Source organism: Pseudophryne corroboree, chromosome 1, assembly GCF_028390025.1.
Source record: "Pseudophryne corroboree isolate aPseCor3 chromosome 1, aPseCor3.hap2, whole genome shotgun sequence".
Lineage (NCBI taxonomy): Eukaryota > Metazoa > Chordata > Amphibia > Anura > Myobatrachidae > Pseudophryne > Pseudophryne corroboree.
Window position 1 is genome coordinate 218,218,189 of NC_086444.1, and position 23,357 is coordinate 218,241,545.

At 45.7% G+C, this 23,357-nt stretch overlaps 1 protein-coding gene across 2 annotated transcripts in view; it reads right to left on the bottom strand.

Moving 5' to 3' along the window:
• NUDT12 (nudix hydrolase 12) overlaps positions 1–23,357 on the bottom strand; it is a 117,612-nt gene that overhangs the window by 21,142 nt on the left and 73,113 nt on the right. For both annotated transcript variants that reach the window (XM_063964084.1, XM_063964083.1), the window contains one exon: positions 17,332–17,531. In XM_063964084.1, the coding sequence (XP_063820154.1) occupies positions 17,332–17,531 (200 nt within the window). The remainder of the gene's footprint in view (positions 1–17,331; positions 17,532–23,357) is intronic.

Here is a 23,357-nt window from a genome sequence, read left to right on the forward strand (position 1 = left end):
TGCAAGGGGGATCATATTGCTGTGCAGAGGGGACCTTTTAATGTGCAGCAAGATAATGTTGATGTACAGGGGGGATGATGGTGTGCAGGGGATCATACTATGTTTGGTACTGTGTGGCGCAATGTGAATTTCGGCTCATACTGTGTGGCGCAATGTGGATTTCGGCTCATACAGTGTGGCGCAATGTGAATTTCGGCTCATACTGTGTGGCGCAATGTGAATTTCGGCTCATACTGTGTGGCGCAATGTGGATTTCGGCTCATACTGTGTGGCGCAATGTGAATTTCGGCTCATACTGTGTGGCGCAATGTGAATTTCGGCTCATACTGTGTGGCGCAATGTGGATTTCGGCTCATACTGTGTGGCGCAATGTGGATTTCGGCTCATACTGTGTGGCGCAATGTGAATTTCGGCTCATACTGTGTGGCGCAATGTGAATTTCGGCTCATACTGTGTGGCGCAATGTGGATTTCGGCTCATACTGTGTGGCGCAATGTGGATTTCGGCTCATACTGTGTGGCGCAATGTGAATTTCGGCTCATACTGTGTGGCGCAATGTGGATTTCGGCTCATACTGCGTGGCGCAATGTGAATTTTGTCTCATACTGTGTGGCGCAATGTGAATTTGGCTAATACTGTGTGGGGTAATGTACATTTCGGCTCATACTATGTGGCATAATGTGAATTTGGCTCGTATTCTGTGGCGCAATGTGAATTTGGCTCATACTGTGTGGCACAATGTGAATTTGGCTCATATGGTGTGGGGTAATGTACATTTTGGCTCATATTATGTGGCGTAATATGAATTTGGCTCATACTGTGTGGCGTACCGGCCACTTATTATATTATCCCTTTATTATTTTGCTGCAACATAAAAAGACTGAGACACGCTGCCAGCACAGAGTGAGTCACACTGCCAGCACACAGACTGACGTGAAGTGGACCCATCCAGGCCCAAAAAGTGACCATCGGAAGCTATTCATCCCCTGTCCTGTTGCCTGAAGACTAGGAAGAAGCTTGTGGGGTCTGAGGTAATGTGAATTTGGCTCATACTGTGTGGCGCAATGTGAATTTGGCTAATACTGTGTGGGGTAATGTACATTTCGGCTCATACTATGTGGCATAATGTGAATTTGGCTCGTGTTCTGTGGCGCAATGTGAATTTGGCTCATACTGTGTGGCGCAATGTGAATTTGGCTAATACTGTGTGGGGTAATGTACATTTCGGCTCTTAATGTGTGGGGTAATGTGAATTTGGCTAATACTATGTGGGGTAATGTACATTTCGGCTCCTAATGTGTGGGGTAATGTGAATTTGGCTCATACTGTGTGGCATAATGTGAATTTGGCTCATACTGTGTGGCGCAATGTGAATGTCAGCTCATACTCAGTACCGGCCACTTATTATATTATCCCTCTGTCTACTTTGTAGCAACATAAATGGCGACTACACAGAAAAGAAAAGTTGATGCAGAGTGTCAATCTTTCCAAGAGAAATGGACAAATGAATATTTTTTTCTTGAAGTCAAAGGCAAACCTGTGTGCCTGGTTTGTGGCAATGCATTAGCAGTAATGAAAGAAGCCAATCTGGAGCGTCATTACAGCTCAAAACATGCTAAACTCAGTAAATTGAGTGGCCAAATGCGTCTGGATAAAATCAATGCTCTTCAGCGGAGTTTGGAATCACAACAAGCCACTTTCACTAGGCCTCGTTGTGACAGAGACAACGTCATTCAGACAAGTTATGTAGTGAGCTGAGGCCTCATGTAGAGGGAGATTTTGTGAAAGAGTGCATGGTGGCTGCAGCAGAGTTGTTAGCACCAGACAAAGTAAAATTGTTTCAGACTGTTAGTTTGTCCCGGAGAACCGTCTCCGATCGGATTACTGATTTAGCACAAGATATTGAAAAAACACTGAAACATTCTGCGGGAGATTTCCAATTTTTCTCTCTGTCTTGTGACGAGACAACGGACATAACAAATACTGCCCAACTGGCCATTTTCGTTCGTGGGATCACTGCAGAGTTTGATACGCGAGAGGAACTGCTGTCACTGGAAGCCATGCATGGCACTACAAGAGGTGAGGACTTTTTTGAGAGACTTGTTTCATCAATGAAAAAACTTGAACTAACATTTGAAAAGTTAAGTGGCCTTACTAAAGATGGAGCTCCAGCCATGGTTGGCTCACAAAAAGGATTAATGGCATTTGTCAAGAAAGAACTGATTAGTCTCAGTCTTGATCCAAGTGATTTAATTATATGCCACTGCATCATACACCAAGAAAATAAGAATTTACTTACCGATAATTCTATTTCTCGTAGTCCGTAGTGGATGCTGGGGACTCCGTAAGGACCATGGGGAATAGCGGCTCCGCAGGAGACTGGGCACAAAAGTAAAGCTTTAGAACTACCTGGTGTGCACTGGCTCCTCCCCCTATGACCCTCCTCCAAGCCTCAGTTAGGATACTGTGCCCGGACGAGCGTACACAATAAGGAAGGATTTTGAATCCCGGGTAAGACTCATACCAGCCACACCAATCACACCGTACAACTCGTGATCTAAACCCAGTTAACAGCATGATAACAGAGGAGCCTCTAGAAAAGATGGCTCACTACAGCAATAACCCGATTTTTTGGTAACCATAACTATGTACCAGTATTGCAGACAATCCGCACTTGGGATGGGCGCCCAGCATCCACTACGGACTACGAGAAATAGAATTATCGTAAGTAAATTCTTATTTTCTCTAACGTCCTAAGTGGATGCTGGGGACTCCGTAAGGACCATGGGGATTATACCAAAGCTCCCAAACGGGCGGGAGAGTGCGGATGACTCTGCAGCACCAAATGAGAGAACTCCAGGTCCTCCTCAGCCAGGGTATCAAATTTGTAGAATTTTACAAACGTATTTGCTCCTGACCAAGTAGCTGCTCGGCAAAGTTGTAAAGCCGAGACCCCTCGGGCAGCCGCCCAAGATGAGCCCACCTTCCTTGTGGAGTGGGCATTTACAGATTTTTGGCTGTGGCAGGCCTGCCACAGAATGTGCAAGCTGAATTGTACTACAAATCCAACGAGCAATAGTCTGCTTAGAAGCAGGAGCACCCAGCTTGTTGGATGCATACAGGATAAACAGCGAGTCAGATTTTCTGACTCCAGCCGTCCTGGAAACATATATTTTCAGGGCCCTGACAACGTCTAGCAACTTGGAGTCCTCCAAGTCCCTAGTAGCCGCAGGCACCACAATAGGTTGGTTCAGGTGAAACGCTGAAACCACCTTAGGGAGAAACTGAGGACGAGTCCTCAATTCCGCCCTGTCCGAATGGAAAATCAGATAAGGCTTTTACAGGATAAAGCTGCCAATTCTGACACGCGCCTGGCCCAGGCCAGGGCCAACAGCATGACCACTTTCCATGTGAGATATTTTAACTCCACAGATTTAAGTGGTTCAAACCAATGTGACTTTTGGAACCCAAAAACTACATTGAGATCCCAAGGTGCCACTGGAGGCACAAAAGGAGGCTGTATATGCAGTACCCCTTTTACAACGTCTGAACTTCAGGGACTGAAGCTAGTTCTTTTTGGAAGAAAATTGACAGGGCCGAAATTTGAACCTTAATGGACCCCAATTTCAGGCCCATAGACACTCCTGTTTGCAGGAAATGTAGGAATCGACCCAGTTGAATTTCCTCCGTCGGGCCTTACTGGCCTCGCACCACGCAACATATTTTCGCCAAATGCGGTGATAATGTTTTGCGGTTACATCCTTCCTGGCTTTGATCAGGATAGGGATGACTTCATCCGGAATGCCTTTTTTCCTTCAGGATCCGGCATTCAACCGCCATGCCGTCAAACGCAGCCGCGGTAAGTCTTGGAACAGACAGGGTCCTTGCTGGAGCAGGTCCCTTCTTAGAGGTAGAGGCCACGGATCCTCCGTGAGCATCTCTTGAAGTTCCGGTTACCAAGTCCTTCTTGGCCAATCCGGAGCCACGAATATAGTGCTTACTCCTCTCCATCTTATCAATCTCAGTACCTTGGGTATGAGAGGCAGATGAGGGAACACATACACTGACTGGTACACCCACGGTGTTACCAGAGCGTCTACAGCTATTGCCTGAGGGTCCCTTGACCTGGCGCAATACCTGTCGAGTTTTTCCCAACGGTTTATAATCATGTGGAAGACTTTTGGGTGAAGTCCCCACTCTCCCGGGTGGAGGTCGTGTCTGCTGAGGAAGTCTGCTTCCCAGTTGTCCACTCCCGGAATTGCTGACAGTGCTATCACATGATTTTCCGCCCAGCGAAGAATCCTTGCAGCTTCTGCCATTGCCCTCCTGCTTCTTGTGCCACCCTGTCTGTTTACGTGGGTGACTGCCGTGATGTTGTCCGACTGGATCAACACCGGCTGACCTTGAAGCAGAGGTCTTGCTAAGCTTAGAGCCTTGTAAATGGCCCTTAGCTTCAGGATATTTATGTGAAGTGATGTCTCCAGGCTTGACCATAAGCCCTGGAAATTCCTTCCCTGTGTGACTGCTCCCCAGCCTCGCAGGCTGGCATCCGTGGTCACCAGGACCCAGTCCTGAATGCCGAATCTGCGGCCCTCTAGAAGATGAGCACTCTGCAACCACCACAGGAGGGACACCCTTGTTCTTGGTGACAGGGTTATCCGCTGATGCATCTGAAGATGCGACCCGGACCATTTGTCCAGCAGGTCCCACTGGAAAGTTCTTGCGTGGAATCTGCCGAATGGGATTGCTTCGTAGGAAGCCACCATTTTACCCAGAACCCTTGTGCATTGATGCACTGAGACTTGGCTCGGTTTTAGGAGGTTCCTGACTAGCTCGGATAACTCCCTGGCTTTCTCCTCCGGGAGAAACCCCTTTTTCTGGACTGTGTCCAGGATCATCCCTAGGAACAGAAGACGAGTCGTCGGAACCAGCTGCGATTTTGGAATATTGAGAATCCAATCGTGCTGCCGCAACACTACCTGAGATAGTGCTACACCGACCTCCAACTGTTCCCTGGATCTTACCCTTATCAGGGAATCGTCCAAGTAAGGGATAACTAAAATTCCCTTCCTTCGAAGGAATATCATCATTTCGGCCATTACCTTGGTAAAGACCCGGGGTGCCGTGGACCATCCATACGGCAGTGTCTGAACTGATAGTGACAGTTCTGTACCATAAACCTGAGGTACCCTTGGTGAGAAGGGTAAATTTGGACATGAAGGTAAGCATCCTTGATGTCCCGAGACATCATGTAGTCCCCTTCTTCCAGGTTCGCAATCACTGCTCTGAGTGACTCAATCTTGAATTTGAACCTCTGTATGTAAGTGTTCAAAGATTTTAGATTTAGAATCGGTCTCACCGAGCCGTCCGGCTTCGGTACCACAACAGTGTGGAATAATACCCCGTTCCCTGTTGCAGGAGGGGTACCTTGATTATCACCTGCTGGGAATACAGCTTGTGAATGGCTTCCAAAACTGTCTCCCTGTCAGAAGGAGACATCGGTAAAGCCGACTTTAGGAAACGGCGAGGGGGAGACTTCTCGAATTCCAATTTGTACCCCTGAGATATCACCTGAAGGATCCAGGGGTCTACTTGCGAGTGAGCCCACTGCGCGCTGAAATTCATTGAGACGGGCCCCCCACCGTGCCTGATTCTGCTTGTAAAGCCCCAGCGTCATACTGAGGGCTTGGCAGAGGCGGGAGAGGGTTTCTGTTCCTGGGAACTGGCTGATTTCTGCAGCCTTTTTCCTCTCCCTCTGTCACGGGGCAGAAATGAGGAACCTTTTGCCCGCTTGTCCACGAAAAGACTGCGCCTGATAATACGGCGTCTTCTCATGTTGAGAGGCGACCTGGGGTACAAACGTGGATTTCCCAGCTGTTGCCGTGGCCACCAGGTCTGAAAGACCGACCCCAAATAACTCCTCCCCTTAATAAGGCAATACTTCCAAATGCCGTTTGAAATCCGCATCACCTGACCACTGTCGTGTCCATAACCCTCTACTGGTAGAAATGGACAACGCACTTAGACTTGATGCCAGTCGGCAAATATTCCGCTGTGCATCTTGCATATATAGAAATGCATCTTTTAAATGCTCTATAGGCAAAAATATACTGTCCCTATCTAGGGTATCAATATTTTCAGTCAGGGAATCCGACCACTCCAACCCAGCACTGCACATCCAGGCTGAGGCGATTGCTGGTCGCAGTATAACACCAGTATGTGTGTAAATACATTTCAGGATACCCTCCTGCTTTCTATCAGCAGGATCCTTAAGGGCGGCCATCTCAGGAGAGGGTAGAGCCCTTACAAGCGTGTGAGCGCTTTAGGGGGTGTTTCCCAACGCACCCTAACCTCTGGCGGGAAAGGATATAATGCCAATAACATTTTAGAAATTATCAGTTGTTATCGGGGGAAACCCACGCATCATCACACACCTCATTTAATTTCTCAGATTCAGGAAAACTACAGGTAGTTTTTCCTCACCGAACATAATACCCCTTTTTTTGGTGGTACTCGTATTATCAGAAATGTGTAAAACATTTTTCATTGCCTCAATCATGTAACGTGTGGCCCTACTGGAAGTCACATTTGTCTCTTCACCGTCGACACTGGAGTCAGTATCCGTGTCGGCGTCTATATCTGCCATCTGAGGTAACAGGCGCTTTAGAGCCCCTGACGGCCTATGAGACGTCTGGACAGGCACAAGCTGAGTAGCCGGCTGTCTCATGTCAACCACTGTCTTTTATACAGAGCTGACACTGTCACGTAATTCCTTCCAACAGTTCATCCACTCAGGTGTCGACCCCCTAGGGGGTGACATCACTATTACAGGCAATCTGCTCCGTCTCCACATCATTTTTCTCCTCATACATGTCGACACAAACGTACCGACATACAGCACACACACAGGGAATGCTCTGATAGAGGACAGGACCCCACTAGCCCTTTGGGGAGACAGAGGGAGAGTTTGCCAGCACACACCAGAGCGCTATATATATACAGGGATAACCTTATATAAGTGTTTTTCCCCTTATAGCTGCTGTTTTATTTAATACTGCGCGTAATTAGTGCCCCCCTCTTTTTTTTAACCCTTTCTGTAGTGTAGTGACTGCAGGGGAGAGCCAGGGAGCTTCCCTCCAACGGAGCTGTGAGGGAAAATGGCGCCAGTGTGCTGAGGAGATAGGCTCCGCCCCCTTATCGGCGGCCTTATCTCCCGTTTTTCTATGTATTCTGGCAGGGGTTAAATGCATCCATATAGCCCAGGAGCTATATGTGATGCATTTTTTGCCATCCAAGGTGTTTTTATTGCGTCTCAGGGCGCCCCCCCCCAGCGCCCTGCACCCTCAGTGACCGGAGTGTGAAGTGTGCTGAGAGCAATGGCGCACAGCTGCAGTGCTGTGCGCTACCTTGTTGAAGACAGGACGTCTTCTGCCGCCGATTTTCCGGACCTCTTCTGTCTTCTGGCTCTGTAAGGGGGCCGGCGGCGCGGCTCTGGGACCCATCCATGGCTGGGCCTGTGATCGTCCCTCTGGAGCTAATGTCCAGTAGCCTAAGAAGCCCAATCCACTCTGCACGCAGGTGAGTTCGCTTCTTCTCCCCTTAGTCCCTCGATGCAGTGAGCCTGTTGCCAGCAGGTCTCACTGAAAATAAAAAACATAAAACTAAACTTTTCACTAAGCAGCTCAGGAGAGCCACCTAGTGTGCACCCTTCTCGTTCGGGCACAAAAATCTAACTGAGGCTTGGAGGAGGGCCATAGGGGGAGGAGCCAGTGCACACCAGGTAGTTCTAAAGCTTTACTTTTGTGCCCAGTCTCCTGCGGAGCCGCTATTCCCCATGGTCCTTACGGAGTCCCCAGCATCCACTTAGGACGTTAGAGAAAGTCTCTGCGCACAGTCGCTGCGGCTCAACAATGTGATGTCAACAGTAGTGTCATGCATAAATTTTGTCAAAAGCAGAGGGCTTAACAGCCGCCAGTTTAAGGAGTTACTGAATGACCTTGACTCTGAGTACGGTGATCTTGTTTATCACTGTGAAGTGCGGTGGCTGAGTCGCGGGAACATGCTTATGAGGTTTTACGAACTGCAGGATGAAGTCCAGCAGTTCATGGAGATGAAGGGAAAACCTGTAAGGGAATTTGATGATCGCAAATGGCTGTGTGATCTAGCATTCATGGTGGACATTACCAAGTACCTTTCTGAGATGAACGTCAAGCTGCAGGGCCCCAACCAGCTTCTCAGCTCCCTGCTTTCAAACGTGAAATCATTTGAAGCTAAATTAAGGCTGTGGAAAGTCCAACTCGAAAGGAATAACACAGTGCATTTCCCCACTCTGGAAGGACAAAAGCCTTGTACAACACTTGAATATGCTGGAGAATGTGCAAATTTAATTGAGGCATTTAATAAAAGATTCAAGGATGTGAAAAGTAAACAAATGGAATTGAACATCTTCGCTACACCATTCAATGTGGAACCAAGTAAAAATTCCAGGCGCTATGATTTAAACAAGTGCGTAAGCAGCTCTCTCAGGGGCGATTGGTATTTCGCCCCTGAAATAGAAACAGACAGACCAAAAAAATGAGAAAGCGCTATTCACATTTGATGTGGATTTTATTTATCCTTAAAAATCAATTTTCACTAAAAAGCACATAGTATATATTCAATTTAAATGCCGGCCGGCAATGCACAAACAGTAAATATAAAAATATTACAATAAACTCAGTAATAATAATCTAGATATGTCCTTTCACCTATATATTATAAGTTCAGTGACTCTGACTTACAATCTGTCTATATTATGACAGAGATTCACATGCATACAATGTATCCACCTTAGAAGCTTCTCATGTTAATATGTTGTTACTATTATAGCCAGGCAATTGCTGGACTTGTGCCTCTGTAACAATATTAAACCATGCTGGTATCCATGAATCCCAGGTTGATGAAGTGCATGTATTTCACAGTGGATTTTTGTGGTAAATTTGTTTAGAGATGTTAATTACAGTTCATGAATAAAGTTAATACATGTATGATGATTTTGCCACTGTGTGAATAATATTAAATGAAAGTACCGTACAGATGCCTCGTTCAAACGCACTGAATGTGGAACCAGCTGATGTGCCTGATAACCTACAACACGAAATCATCCAGCTACAAAGCGATGATGAGCTGAAAGCTAGGTGCAACAACTTCCCACTGCTTGAGTTCTATAAACGTTACATAAGCAATGATGAATTTCCCACTTTGAGGAGACATGCATTGAAATATGCATCTCTGTTTGGAACAACTTACTGCTGTGAGCAGTTCTTTTCAAAACTTACCATTGTCGACTGCGCTCCAGACTGACCGACGCAAACCTGGAAAACCAGTTGCGAGTAGCAACATCATCAGTACCAGCTAACATCAAAAGCCTGACCAAAGAGAAGCAGTTCCAACCATCACATTAAGTGTGAGTTAATTACATTTTTTACCAAATATAGCAGGCTAATTTTTAAGTTGATCATTTTTGTATGGCCCTCGAAGGATTTTATAAATATCCAAATGGCCCTTGGTAGAAAAAAGGTTCCCCACCCCTGCCCTACGGACTACGAGAAAAGGATTTACTGGTAGGTAATTAAAATCCTATTGTCTCTTACGTCCTAGGGGATAATGGGAATCCATTTATTTATTTATTTATTAACAGTTTCTTATATAGCGCAGCATATTCCGTTGCGCTTTACAATTAGAACAACAGTAATAGAACAAAACTGGGTAAAAACAGACAGAGGTAGGAAGGCCCTGCTCGCAAGCTTACAATCTATAGGGAAATAGGCATTGATACACAAGGATAGATGCTACCTATTGCATAATGATCCACCAGATTGCTAGGTTCTTAATGGGTTTCATGATATGATCACCCCGCAATATTGGCCAAGTGTCAGGAGGGTGTGAGAGTAAGGAAAGACAAAATATGTGATGGTATGTGTACTGTACAGAGAGGATGTAATTAAATAGGGAAGCACGGAAGGTTATGTGGGTGGGTCCGGAATTTGATAGGCTTGTCTGAAGAGGTGAGTTTTTTAGGGAACGTTTAAAGATTTGGAAACTAGAGGCGAGTCTTATTGTACCATGGGGAAGTACCAAAGCTCCCAAACTGGGTGGTAGAGTGCTTAGGTTCCTGCAGAACTAATTTACCAAACTGAAGGTCGTCAGAGGCCAAAGTATCAAACTTGTAAAACTTAGCAAATGTATTCAAACCTGACCAAGTAGCTGCTCAGCAGAGCTGTAAAGCCGAGATACCCCGGGCAGCCTCCCAAGAACCCACTGACCTAGTAGAGTGAGCCTGTACAGATTTTGGAACTGGCAAGCCTGCCGTGGAATAAGCATGCTGGATAGTGAGCCTGATCCTGCGTGCAATTGACTGCTTTGAAGCATTACACCTAATTTTATTGGGATCATAGAGAACGAACAGCGAGTCGGATTTCCTGTGACGAGCTATTCTCTTTACATACACCTTCAAAGCCCTCACAACAGCCGAAGACTTTGAAGTAATAGAGGTGTCCGTAACAACCAGCACAACAATAGGTTGGTTGATGTGAAATGCAGACACCACCTTAGGAAGAAATTGCTGACAAGTTCTGAGTTCAGCTCTGTCCTCATGGAAAATTAAGTAGGGGCTCTTGTGAGACAACGCCCCTAGCTCTGACAGACGTCTTGCTGAAGCCAAGGCCAACAGTGTGACGTTCTTCCACGTAAGGTACTTTACGTCAACCTCCTGTATCGGTTCAAACCAGTCCAATTGGAGGAACTGCAGCACCAAATTGAGATCCCAAGGTGCCGTGGGGGCACAAAGGAAGGTTGGATGTGCAGAACACCTTTCAAGAACGTCTGGACCTCAGGGAGAGAAGCCAATTGTTTCTGAAAGAAAATAGACAAGGCCAAAATGTGGACTTTTATGGAACCTAGACGTAGGCCCACATCCACTCCCGACTGCAGAAAAGCAGGAAACGTCCCAGATGAAATTCCACCACAGAATATTGTCTGCTCTCGCACCAAGAGACATATTTTCTCCAGATACGGTGGTAATGTTTAGACGTTACCCCCTTCTTGGCTTAGATCATAGTCAGGATGACCTTGTCAGGAATCCCTCTCCTGGCTAGAATCAGCCGTTCAACTTCCATGCCGTTAAACGTACCGCGGTAAGTCTTGATAGACGAACGGGCCCTGTTGCAGAAGATCCTCGCGAAGAGATAGAGGCCACGGATCTTCGAGCAGCATCTCGAGAATATCCACATACCAGGCCCTTTGTGGCCAGTACGGAGCAATGAGGATTGCTTGAACCTTTTCCCTTTTTATTCTTTTGAGAATTCTTGGGATGAGAGGAAGTGGAAGAAACACATACACCAGCAGGTAGACCCACGGAGTTGTCAGAGCTTCTACCGCCACTGCTTGTGGGTCCCTCAACCTGGAACAATACCGCTTGAGCTTCTTGTTGAGTCAAGAGGCCATCATGTCGATTTATGGATAACCCCACCGATGTGTTAACCACCGAAACACCTCCGGGTGAAGGCCCCACTCCCCCGGGTCCAGGTCGTGTCTGCTGAGGAACTCTGCTTCCCAGTTGTCTACTGCCGGAATGAAGACCGCTGACAACGCCATGGCGTGATTTTCCGCCCAGAGGAGAATTCTTGACACCTTTGACATTGCTGCACTGCTTTTTGTTCTGCCCTGTTGGTTTATGTACATTACCGCCGTCACATTGTCCGACTGGACTTAAATGGCCTGATTCCGAAGTAGGGATGAGGCCTGCAGAAGGGCGTTGTAGATAGCCCTGAGTTCCAGGATGTTTATTGGAAGGACGACTTCCTGAATTTACCATCTTCCCTGAAACTGCACCCCCTGGGTGACTGTTCCCCAACCTCTGAGGCTTGCGTCTGTGGTTAGCAGAATTCTGAATCCCGACCCTCCGCCCCTCGATGTGTGAATTTGCGATCCGGACCATTTGTCCAATAGATCTAGTTGGAAGGGCCTCGCATGAAACCTTCCGTACTGAAGCGCCTCGTAAGAGGCCACCATTTTCCCCAGAAGGCGAATGCACAGATGCACCGAGATCCGGGTTGGCTTCAGGACAGCCCGAACTATCGACTGGATTACCATAGCCTTTTCCAAGAGAAGGAACACTCTCTGAGACTCTGTGTCCTGTATCATTCCCAGGAAAGGAAGCCTCTGTGTTGGTTCCAGGTGAGATTTTGGTAGGTACAGAATCCACCCGTGATCCAGGAATAGTCTGGTTGAGAGGCCAATGCTGTCCAACACCTGCTCCCTGGACGGTGCCTTTATCAGAAGATCGTCCAGGTGCGGAATTATGTTCACTCCCTGTTTGCGGAGTAGAAACATCATCTCTGCCATCACTTTGGTGAACACTCTCGGTGCTGTGGAGCGACCAAATGGCAGGTCCTGGAATCGGTAGTGAGAGTCCTGCAGTGCAAATCGTAGATAAGCCTGATGATACGGCCAGATTGGAATGTGAAGGTACGCATCCTTGCTATCCAGAGACACTAGGAATTCACCCTCCTCCAGACCTGAGAGCACCGCTCTCAGAGACTCCATCTTGAATATGAACACTCGTAAGTATGGGTTCAACGACTTGAGGTTCAGAATCGGCCTCACCGAACCGTCCAGTTTCGGTACTACAAACAAGTTGGAATAGTACCCCTTGTTTTGCAGATGAGGTGGAACGGGAACAATGACCTGGGTCTGTAACAGTTTTTGACTGGAGTTCTGTAAAGTTATACTTGCCTCTTGTGAACCTGGTAAGCCTGATTTGAAGAATCTGTGATGTGGGTCCTCCTGGAACTCCAGTCTGTAGCCCTGGGAAATAAGATCTATGACTCAGGGATCCTGGCACAATGTTGTCCAGATGTGACTGAAGAATTTTAGCCGGGCTCCCACCTGCCAGTGTTCCAGGCATCTCAGTCCACCGTCATGCGGAAGGATTTGAGGAAGCAGAGCTTGAGCCCTGTTCCTGCCTTGAACCGGCAGTTGCTGGTTTGCGTGGTTTACCGCTAGCGCCTCTGGTGGCGGTAGAAGAACCTCTGGGCTTGCCCCTAAACTTGGCAGTCCGGAAGTACTGTAAATTGGGTCCTGAGTAGGCCGTCCTAGTTGGGGGAGCTGCAGAAGGAAGGTATATGGACTTAACCGCAGTAGCTTTGGAGACCCATTTGTCTAGTTCATCTCCAAATAAGGCCTTGCCTGTGAAAGGTAGGCCTTCCACGCATTCCTGGAGTCCGCATCCGCTGTCCATTGGAGTAGTCATAAACCCCTGCGTGTAGACACTGCCATAGCAGTAGTGCGTGCATTAAGCAAGCCTATTTCTTTTATGGCTTCCACCATAAAGTTTGCAGAGTCCTGTATATGTTGCAGGAGCAAAACAATCTCCCCTTGAGTTAAGGTATTTAACCCCTCAATTAGGTTACCCGACCATTTAGCAATGGCTCGCGTAATCCACCCACATGCTATAGTACATGGAACACTATTGTTCAACATTTTCATAAATGCTCTAGCAGTAGGTCTAGAGAGCATGGTGTCAATTTTTGCAGACGATACCAAACTGTGTAAGGTTATAAATTCGGAGGGAGATGCTGAGTCTCTTCAGAACGACTTATTTAAACTGGAAGCATGGGAAGCAAAATGGAGAATGAGGTTCAATACAGACAAGTGTAAGGTAATGGATTCTGGTAGCAAGAACAAAAATACCACCTACATACTAAATGGGGTAAAATTAGGGGATTCTGTACTGGAAAAAGACTTAAGGTGGGTACACACTGGTAGATATATCTGCCGATCAATTGGTCGGCAGATATATCTATGGACGGATCGGGCAGTGTGTTGAGCATACACACTGCCCGATCCGTCAGGGACTGTACACGCCCGCCCAGTTCAGCTGTCAATCACCGCCGGCTGCCGCAGCATGTGTACGGGCGGTCGGCCACACACAGCGACGCACCAATATATCGGGAGATATATTGGCTGCTGGTTGGGCTGCGGGGCCAACGCAATACGTCTGTGAACAACGGAGTTCACAGACGTACCGCCCGTACACACTGGCCGACGGACCCACGATATATCGGCCAGCGTGTACCCACCTTTAGGCGTTCACATAGATAACAAACTTAGCAGCAGTACCCAAAGTAGGATTGCAGCAAAGAAGGCAAACAAGATATTAGCATGCATAAAGCGGGGAATTGATGCAAGGGATGAGAGTGTTATACTCCCATTATATTAATACCTATTGAGGCCACATCTTGAATACTGTGCACAATTTTGGGCACCATACTACAAAAAGGATATCCTGGAATTAAAAAAGGTTCAGAGGCGGACGACCAAACTGATTAAGGGGATGGAGACGCTGGAATACAAGGAAAGGCTTGCTAGGCATGTTTACACTGGAAAAAAGGAGACAGAGGGGACATGATTAACAATTACAAATATATAAGGGGACAATACACAGAGCTTGCGGAGGATCAGTTTTTGATAAAATCGACACAAAGGACACGTGGACATCCGCTTAGGTTGGAGGAGAGGAGATTTCGCACACAAGCGAAAAGGTTACTTCACAATAAGGACAATACGTGTTTGGAATTCCCTGCCTGAGAGAGTAGTAATGGTGGACTCGGTCAATACTTTTAAGAATGGGCTAGGTACATTCCTAATAGATAAGGATATACAGGGTTATGGAGGGTAGATCACGCATTATAGTTAAAAAAAGAGGAATAAACACAACGGCCGACATTCACATCAGATAAAATTAGTCCTAAAAATAATACAGCGTAGGAGACCACAAATAGGTTGGACAAATTGTCTTTTTTCAACCTCAGAAACTATGTTACTAACTACTGGCTAACAATTAAATCCCAGTGACAACCCGGACTTCAGTAGTAGTGATGAGTTAGTGCAGTCTTTACAATGTGTATAACATCACAATGAGATTGCAATACATCCTTATCACATCCCTGCCAGCATTTTTTAACACTGGTATGCATGAATATTTACCTGCCGGGTACAAAGCTGTCCCAGCGAAGAAGGGACTTCTGGGTTTATGACCTGGGAGTCTTAATGCATATGTGGGGCCGCCAGCCAGTTCATGTGAAAGCTTTGGAGAATGGAGAGGAATCCTCTGCATCCCTCTCTGGGGGGCTTTTTGTGGAGAAAAGCCCATAGACTTCTATAGGTAACACCATCTATAGATGGCATTGGCTATCGGACAGAAGCTCCAGAAAGTTACGCTTTTCAGAGCTTGCTGTATATGAGCACACTGCAGTCTGATAGAATTCCATATGTAATGTATTGTGGTAAACCTCCAAAAAGGCACTTTTAGAAGGTTTTACCGTATTTACATGTTTAATACATCCTGCCCTATTACTGAAATAGTTAGCTGAAAAAATCCTACCCATATAATTGTCTTAATGGTCAGCTATCAGCTGGGTAAATGGCTTGTTCCAGTCTCTGGCCTGATTAATAGTTGCAAGCAAGCAACTAGGGACGATGGGGAGCCGTGTGCACCTCAGTCGCCTCTCCAAATGTTCTGAGTCCATGTTGTGGATGTGTAGCCGGGATTGCGGGCTAGGCTGAGTTGACTGTATGCAGAGATCCATCTGGTTTTGGATGGATCTCTTGTACCAGATGTAGGACTGGTGCAAATAGAGGCTGACTGTTTTAACAAGCAAATGGATGGCGACCACTTAGAAACATGAATTACTGCATACGGGCATATATACACATTCGTGTCTGCGCACGCCATGTAGCCGTTGTTGTGGCTGACTTGTATTCAATTCTGAATCTGCCACAATAGGCATATATTTTGGGGGACTGGGATAAAGACAATGGTGCTATACTGACAAGCAGAACTTTTTACAAATGGTAAAATTCATGCAACTTCCAAGAACACATATAGATGTGGCCAAATCTGAACAAAGGTGAAGAATTCCATATTTATGTACGAGCACCGAATGTGACCACAGTAAATGACCAGGGCCGGTTCTAGACCTTGCGGAGCTCAGGGCGACAGTTTCTTTTGGCATTCCCTATCCCCTCTATTCAAAATAGGGACAGTGCGCAACAAAGGCCCCTTATACATGTTACACCATAAAAGAGCCGCTATGGGAAGTAGCTGTGAGGTGAGTACGAGAGATAGAGGGGGGTGCGGACAAGAGAGAGGGGGTGCGGACAAGTGAGAGAGGAGTGCAGACAATAAAGAGAGGGGTACAGTAGAGAGAGAGAGAGATGGTGGTGTGGACAAGAGAGTGAGAGGGAGAGAGAGACAGCCATGGCAAGTATACAGCCGCACTCACCCTCCCCCCCGGCTGATAGTGGGCTCTTCAAGGCTGCCCCTGTCTCCCTGCAGTGCTGCTGCTAGGATAAAGCCTTGGTGATGGGTCTCCTCAGGGCTGGGGGAATTAGGCAGCCAGGCTGAACACCAGGTTTTTGTGGGTGGGCAGGCAGCCATGTGTAGAACCACGCGCCATCACCCAATGCTGCAGCTCTGTCTCTTCTTGCCCCCATGGACGCTCCAAAAATGCCCTGCGCAATGACGTTGCGCGCACTCCAGCAGTCTGGGAAGAAAGAGCTCACCAGCAGCAGCACCGTGTGACAGATGGATGCATTACATATCAGTGCAGGCGGGAGGGCGCAGTGACTGCAGCCGCTCCCTCAGGCTGCAGGGCCCCAGGTGACCGCCCTTCTTACCCGCCCCTAGATCCGCCCCTATGAATGACCCTTGCGTAGAACTCTGAACCAGAATCTCTGTGTGCACTGTTGGGAAATAATGACAGTGACAAGCAGAAACAATTGTAACTGGCTGAGTGATACTACAGAGATAACAACTGCAACGCCACCATGTTTGGACATATATGCAATAAATAAAACCATACATCAGAGCTTTCCTTTCTCAGCTTGTTTCCAGCAATATCTAAGAACAAGCATCGATTGCACACCATTTTGATGGTAACGTTGCAGCAGTCACCATATGAACAAAACATTGCCCTCAGCTACGCTTTCATTGAACTAGCATAGCATGTCTTGGTTCTGCGGTCCTGCTGTAATATTTCAGTTTACAAATACAAAGAGCGGTTTTACACACTCCATCTAATCTCAAGAGCTTGCTTAGAAATAGATATGATTCTGATAAAGCCAATCTCCTCCTAGAAGCATACATTTTCTGATTATAGTTATTTCAATGTATTTCAGCTATGGAATCTAAACATGGTCCCATGAGGCATTGAAACGCTGCGGTACTCCTGCACAACCAGAGTAATCAAGAAAGAATCAATACAAGGAGGAAATTAAATTGAACTTTACCTGTTCCCTAGTGAACCAACGTGCGTCCTCTATTTCAATCTTGTCGACTGTAATTTCTGTAGATATTGCAACGCCTAAGCAACCAATCATTAGGGAAGAGGGCATGGGCCAAGGCTGGCATGAAACATACTGAACATGCCCAACTTTAACGCCACTCTCCTCTTTCACTTCTCTCCGCACAGCGTCTTCTATGGTTTCCCCTTGGGAGAAGAGAAAATGACAAAGGGATCAGTGCTCTCTATTGCATTGAACAAGTAAAAATATTCAATGATTATTATTAGTCTTCAATAAAATAAACAACCTATAGCTGAAAAGCAGAATATAACTAGTTAAATAAAAAAACACTGGAGACACAAAAAATCCACTCTGCAGATATTTACATTTGAAAGACTGAAATTTGTTCTCCACTATTACATGAAACGCTTCACATGGAAGGATGAGGACACATCACATGCAGTGAGAAGAGCTACAGACAAGGAATATATGGTGTAGAGGAAGTAAAACCAGGTGACAGTGAACGTTCCCAAAATCCTAACAAATTGGCCTATTAGTTATTATCTAGATTCAATACCCCTGAGGAAGTCCCATGGGACGAAACGCGTTAGATTCTTCAGTTTGATGTTCTGATACACGTCGAATTTACAGCAACAAGGGATTACACCCATAATAGCTGTTGAGGTGTCAAATGTGTCATGTCATTGAACGATTATGAAATTAATCAATTTGTTCGGAGTCTGTTAATAAATTTTGAAACTACTGTTTTTTACTAATTATTTATTTAGTGATTGGTGGTATCTAATAATATCCCCTGACGTGTAGCGCCCTCTGATATAATACCCTATGTACACATGAGAACAATGTAATGAAGGATGAAACTATTCCTTGTTCTGTTCTTCATTACCTTTCATGGCGCCACATGCGATATCTTCGGGTCAGCTCTGCAGGACGGCTGACCAGCCGATATTGCATGTGACCGCAAGGGCGCACAGATTGATCGTACACGCTGAGTGATCCGCCTGATATGTCTTTTTCTGGACGAATTGGATCAGCATATCAGGCCGAGGTCGCTCCAGTGTGTACCCAGCTTTATGTAGAGGAATACTTACTGCTTTTCTAGGGGTTTAAGTACATACACAAGTTTTCTACAAATTGAAAACCAACGCTATACCTTGCAAATTACAATATAGCGGACACATGAACAATCAGCAGGGTCGCCAAGAAGTGTGTGAGGCTATGGCCACACCCTCTTGTAAAACACTGAGTCCTATGCAAAAGGGTGTGTGGCTAAACCATACTGGTGTCATGGATATGTATCCCTGGCAGACCTGGGCACCCAGTCAGATTGTACCCGGTATGTCACATCTAAGCAATACTTGCCAATATTTATAAAATCTCTTTTGGGAGATGGAGGTGGCCACTGTGGAAGGATTGTTAAATCGTATCATTTGGCCGCAAGCTTCGTGACCCAATGCTGTAGATCGCACAGGAGCTGGGGATATGACAATGTGATTTGCTGAGAGCTGCGTCATCACACCTCCCCTGTTCCACCCATTTCACTAAAATGTGAGATGAAGGATGGGCCCAGGTATTCTGGATGTCCATTGGACTCCCCAAAACTTCTAGTCTCACATGCGCCTTCTCTGTACGCATCAGCCAACTCAATGAGTCTGTACAATGAGTCACAAGTCTGTACTATGTGAACACCCAGTTATAAACTCAATAATACAATCTATTTGGTACTAAGAAATTTTTTTCTTGTGTTGTCAATATAATATTGTTAGGGAAATCAAAGTGCTAGTTTGGATGGTTCTGCAACTGATATTTCCTACTTGCAAGTCTGCAAATTACCATCTTATTTGGCCATCACAAATGAGTGTGATTTCATGAACAATAATAGGCTCCAACAGTCATAAACCTACTTCTACAGTGGTACCTGTCTGAAATCACACCACAAGATGCGGTTGTTAGGAACTCATTTTTACATCTTATTATAGTAACTTGGTTCAAGTTCAGAACATGGAACCCCTGGGTTAGCATAACTAAACTGCTTCAGAACATCATTAAATTTGTTCAGAATAGTAAAATGCGTACCCTTCGGGCAGGTTACTATAGCAAATAGCTGTCCACATGGATAGCGTTCTAAGGCAGTTTAGTTATGCCAGCCCAGGGGCTCCAGTGTTCTGAACTTGAGCCTATTAGCTGTATATATACTTATACATACAGTACTTGGATTAGTATACTTTAAATGTACTTAATTCTATTTAAGAACGGACATTGGCTTACTTTAAGTTCTTGATACAAACTGAGTATTATATCCTAGTATTAGTCCTGAAGTAATTAGTGTTTTGTCCTTCCACTTGTCTTAAGGGGGATTTCTATGACTAATACATCAACTAGATCTCAATTATTACTTGTAGATTCTATCGTACTTGTATGTGCTACATGCGACTCTACTGCCAAATAAAGGCATAGCTGTTTTCACCTTGGCTTAATTATTTGTGAGAGACAACTACTGGGTTTATACAGTACTGTAGTCTTGACATTAGTATAACAAATTTGAATGCATGTAGATGTGAAATCCTTCGTCAGTTTATTAAATACATTTTATTTTTCAATCCAATTTCTAATGTCCTTTGTACTTATGTATTTCTTAACAAACAGAAGAATTAGTAGCCTAAACTGCCATTATTATATTTATATAGCATTACTATATTATGCAGCATGTACAGAGATACTCACATAAATGTCTGCCCCATTGGAGCTTGTAGTCTAAATTCGGCCTGGCCAACCTGTGGCTCTCCAGCTGTTGTGAAACTACACATCCCAGCATGCCCTGCAAAAGTTTTAGCATTTCCTAATAGCAAAAGTGTAGCAGGGCATGCTGGGACTTGTAGTTTCACAACAGCTGGAGAGCCACAGTTTGGCCAGGCCTGGTCTAAATTATCTACTACACACACAGACATACACATTAAGGTCCATTTCTGTCAGCAACCAATTAACCTACTGTTATCACCATCACAAACGTTATTTTATTTGTATGACAAAGGTTCCATAGCACATGACATAGCAATATAGTAATGTAGATAAGACATACATGAAAACAGTAAACACAATAATAGGAGCATGGATACAGCTTAGCTATAATAATAAATGCATAAGTGAAATTAGAAAAACAAATCTCACAGCACACAGAAACATTCAGCAACGGACAAGACATAACTGAACACAGTAACCATAATAACAGGTACGAGGGTATAGATAAGCAAAATAATAAATGCAGGGATACGATTAAAAGATTAAAAGAACAAATTGCACAGCATTCAGAAAAAGACTGAGATAAGACATGACAGATATACAAGGAAGATGGTGATACAACAGACGTGAGATATAAGGGAGGTAATTCAGACCTGATCGTAGCAACAAATTTGTTAGCAGTTGGGCAAAACCATTTGCGCTGCAGGTGTGGCAGATATAACATTTGCAGAGAGAGTTAGATTTGGGTGTGTTATTTTTATTTTGTATGAAGCGCTGCCTGCTTTATTTTTATTTTTAAATTCAATAATTTTTATTTGAGTTTTCGATTTTGCATTAACAACTTACACAAAAAACAAACTTAAAACTACACACATACACAGAATACACATAAACAGCTGTACATTTATAAGGCACATGGTACATCAAGCGGATATAATGCCTCATAAGTCACATAGTCGCAAAGCGTCAGCGTCTGGGAGTAACACAACCCAAACATATCACTTCCAATATAAGCATAGCAGAATAAGCACAGTATATCGAAATACAACATAGCAAGGCCGGCCGCGAGGGTATCCACCTCCAAAACATCCCAGAATAAAACAAGGAGAGAAATACAAATCTAAACTTTATTCATCCTTGAACTATTTAGAGTCCATCCACCTGCCCCATATTGTAAACAATTTCCTCTCCACCTTCCTAGCCAGGAACACAAATTTTTCGTGTGCAATAGTTTAGTTGACCAGGGATATCCAAGCCTTAGGTGCCGGGGCCTCGCCAGCCAGCAACAACCGGGCTATAAAGACCCTAGCCAGGGCACATAAATTGATGACATATCGCCTGCTAGGTGGATCCAAAGCTTCCTCGTCCACAATCAGCAGTGTACACAGCACAGGCGTACATACGGAAGAGGGAATACCTGTATCACTTATGGTACGTATAACAGCCGTCCAGAACAGAGACACGCTAGGGCACAACCAAAGTAGATGCCAGAAATCGGCACCCATGGCCCCACACTTAGGGCACCATGAGCTATGAGACCCCCCAATATGTGCTAACCTCATCGGGGTCATATACACTCTATGCAGAATATATAATTGTATTTGCTGGTATCTAACAGAGGAAGTGGAGATCCGATGGGCTCCCATAGCAGTGTTCCATGCATCATCTGATAACATACCCACATCTGACTTCCACCTACCCCGAAGAGCAGTTAGAGGGTCAGTATGATGCATCTGGAGAATGCGACCATATATCCTAGAAACTAGGTGTCCCGAGTCCAGCGTCCGAAACATTAATTTGACCGGGGAATCAACGAGGACTGGAGGGCCATTCGGAAACTGGGCAGCCAAAGCGTGTCTCAGCTGAAGGAATCGAAAGAAGAACCCTGAGGGGACATTATGCGCCTGTTGAAGTTGTTGGAATGAGTTAAGGGTCCCATCACTATATAAATGGCCTAAAGAATACACTCCCCAGTTACCCCAGACCTCCCGGACCTGAAGTTGACACAGTTCCGGCAACCCGTAAGCATTATCCAGTGGGGAATCAGGATCAACACCGTGACCACGCATCACAGAGTGCACCAATTTCCATATTAAGATGGATTGTTTAATCAGTGGCAGTGTGGACATTTTGACGCTACCGCAAAGTAGTAGCTGTAATGGGGAGCCCCCAGGGTAATCATGGTGCAGCATCAGCGAGTGCAAAGCCAGGGCATCGAGGTCGTTAACCCACTCCCAGACATGCGTCAGTTGCGCCGCATAGTAATAAAAACGGAAGTTGGGGAGAGCCAAACCCCCCATTTCCCGTGACCTGGTCAGGGTATCCAATCTCAAACGTGCCCGCTTACTAGCCCACACCAGGGAGGAAAGCAACCCATTTATTTGTTTCAAAATCTTCTGCGGAATATAAACGGGAGAGTGCTGCATAACATATAGAAGTTTGGGCTGGAAGACCATTTTCACCATATTAACCCTCCCCGTGACCGTTAAAGGTAGCTTTCCCCATGCCTTCACCCGGCTACGGAGATACGTTATTTGTGGAGTGATATTTAGGGAGGAAAATTTTTGAGGATCATTAGACACCCAAATGCCCAGATATTTGAAGGAGACCACCCACCGCAGCGGGAGAGCTGCCAACGGAGAGGCAGGAACTTCGCCCCGAAGTGGGATAATAAAGGATTTCTCCCAATTAATCAGGAGCCCAGAGTATCGCCCGAACCCAATAAATAATTTCCAAAATCCTAGGCATAGACTCAGCATAGCGATCCACAAACAGCAAAACGTCATCGGCATATAAGGCCACCCTGTCCTCACGGGCACCCACCTTAAAGCCAGAGATCCCCACGTCTGCCCTCAGGAGGCATGCAAGGGATTTAATGGCCATAGAAAACAGAGTAGGGGACAGTGGGCAACCCTGTCGTATACCTCTAGATAGGGGAAAGGAGTGAGATACGAAACCATTAACCGCCACCCTCGCCGAAGGAGAGGAATACATCAATCGAACATATTTAATAAAGTTTGGGCCTATACCAAATCTATGCATAACTTCCCACAAATAGTCCCACTCCACAGAATCAAGAGCCTTAGCGGCATCCAACGAAACGACTATGGGGGAGGAGGGATCCTTGCGGGGGATTTGTAGGTGAGTAAACAGATGTCTAAGGTTAATGGAGGTCGATTTATTGGGCATAAATCCCGTCTGATCCGGGTGTATGATGTGAGAAATAACTGTATGTAATCTGCCAGCCAGCACCTTAGCCAAAATTTTAATAT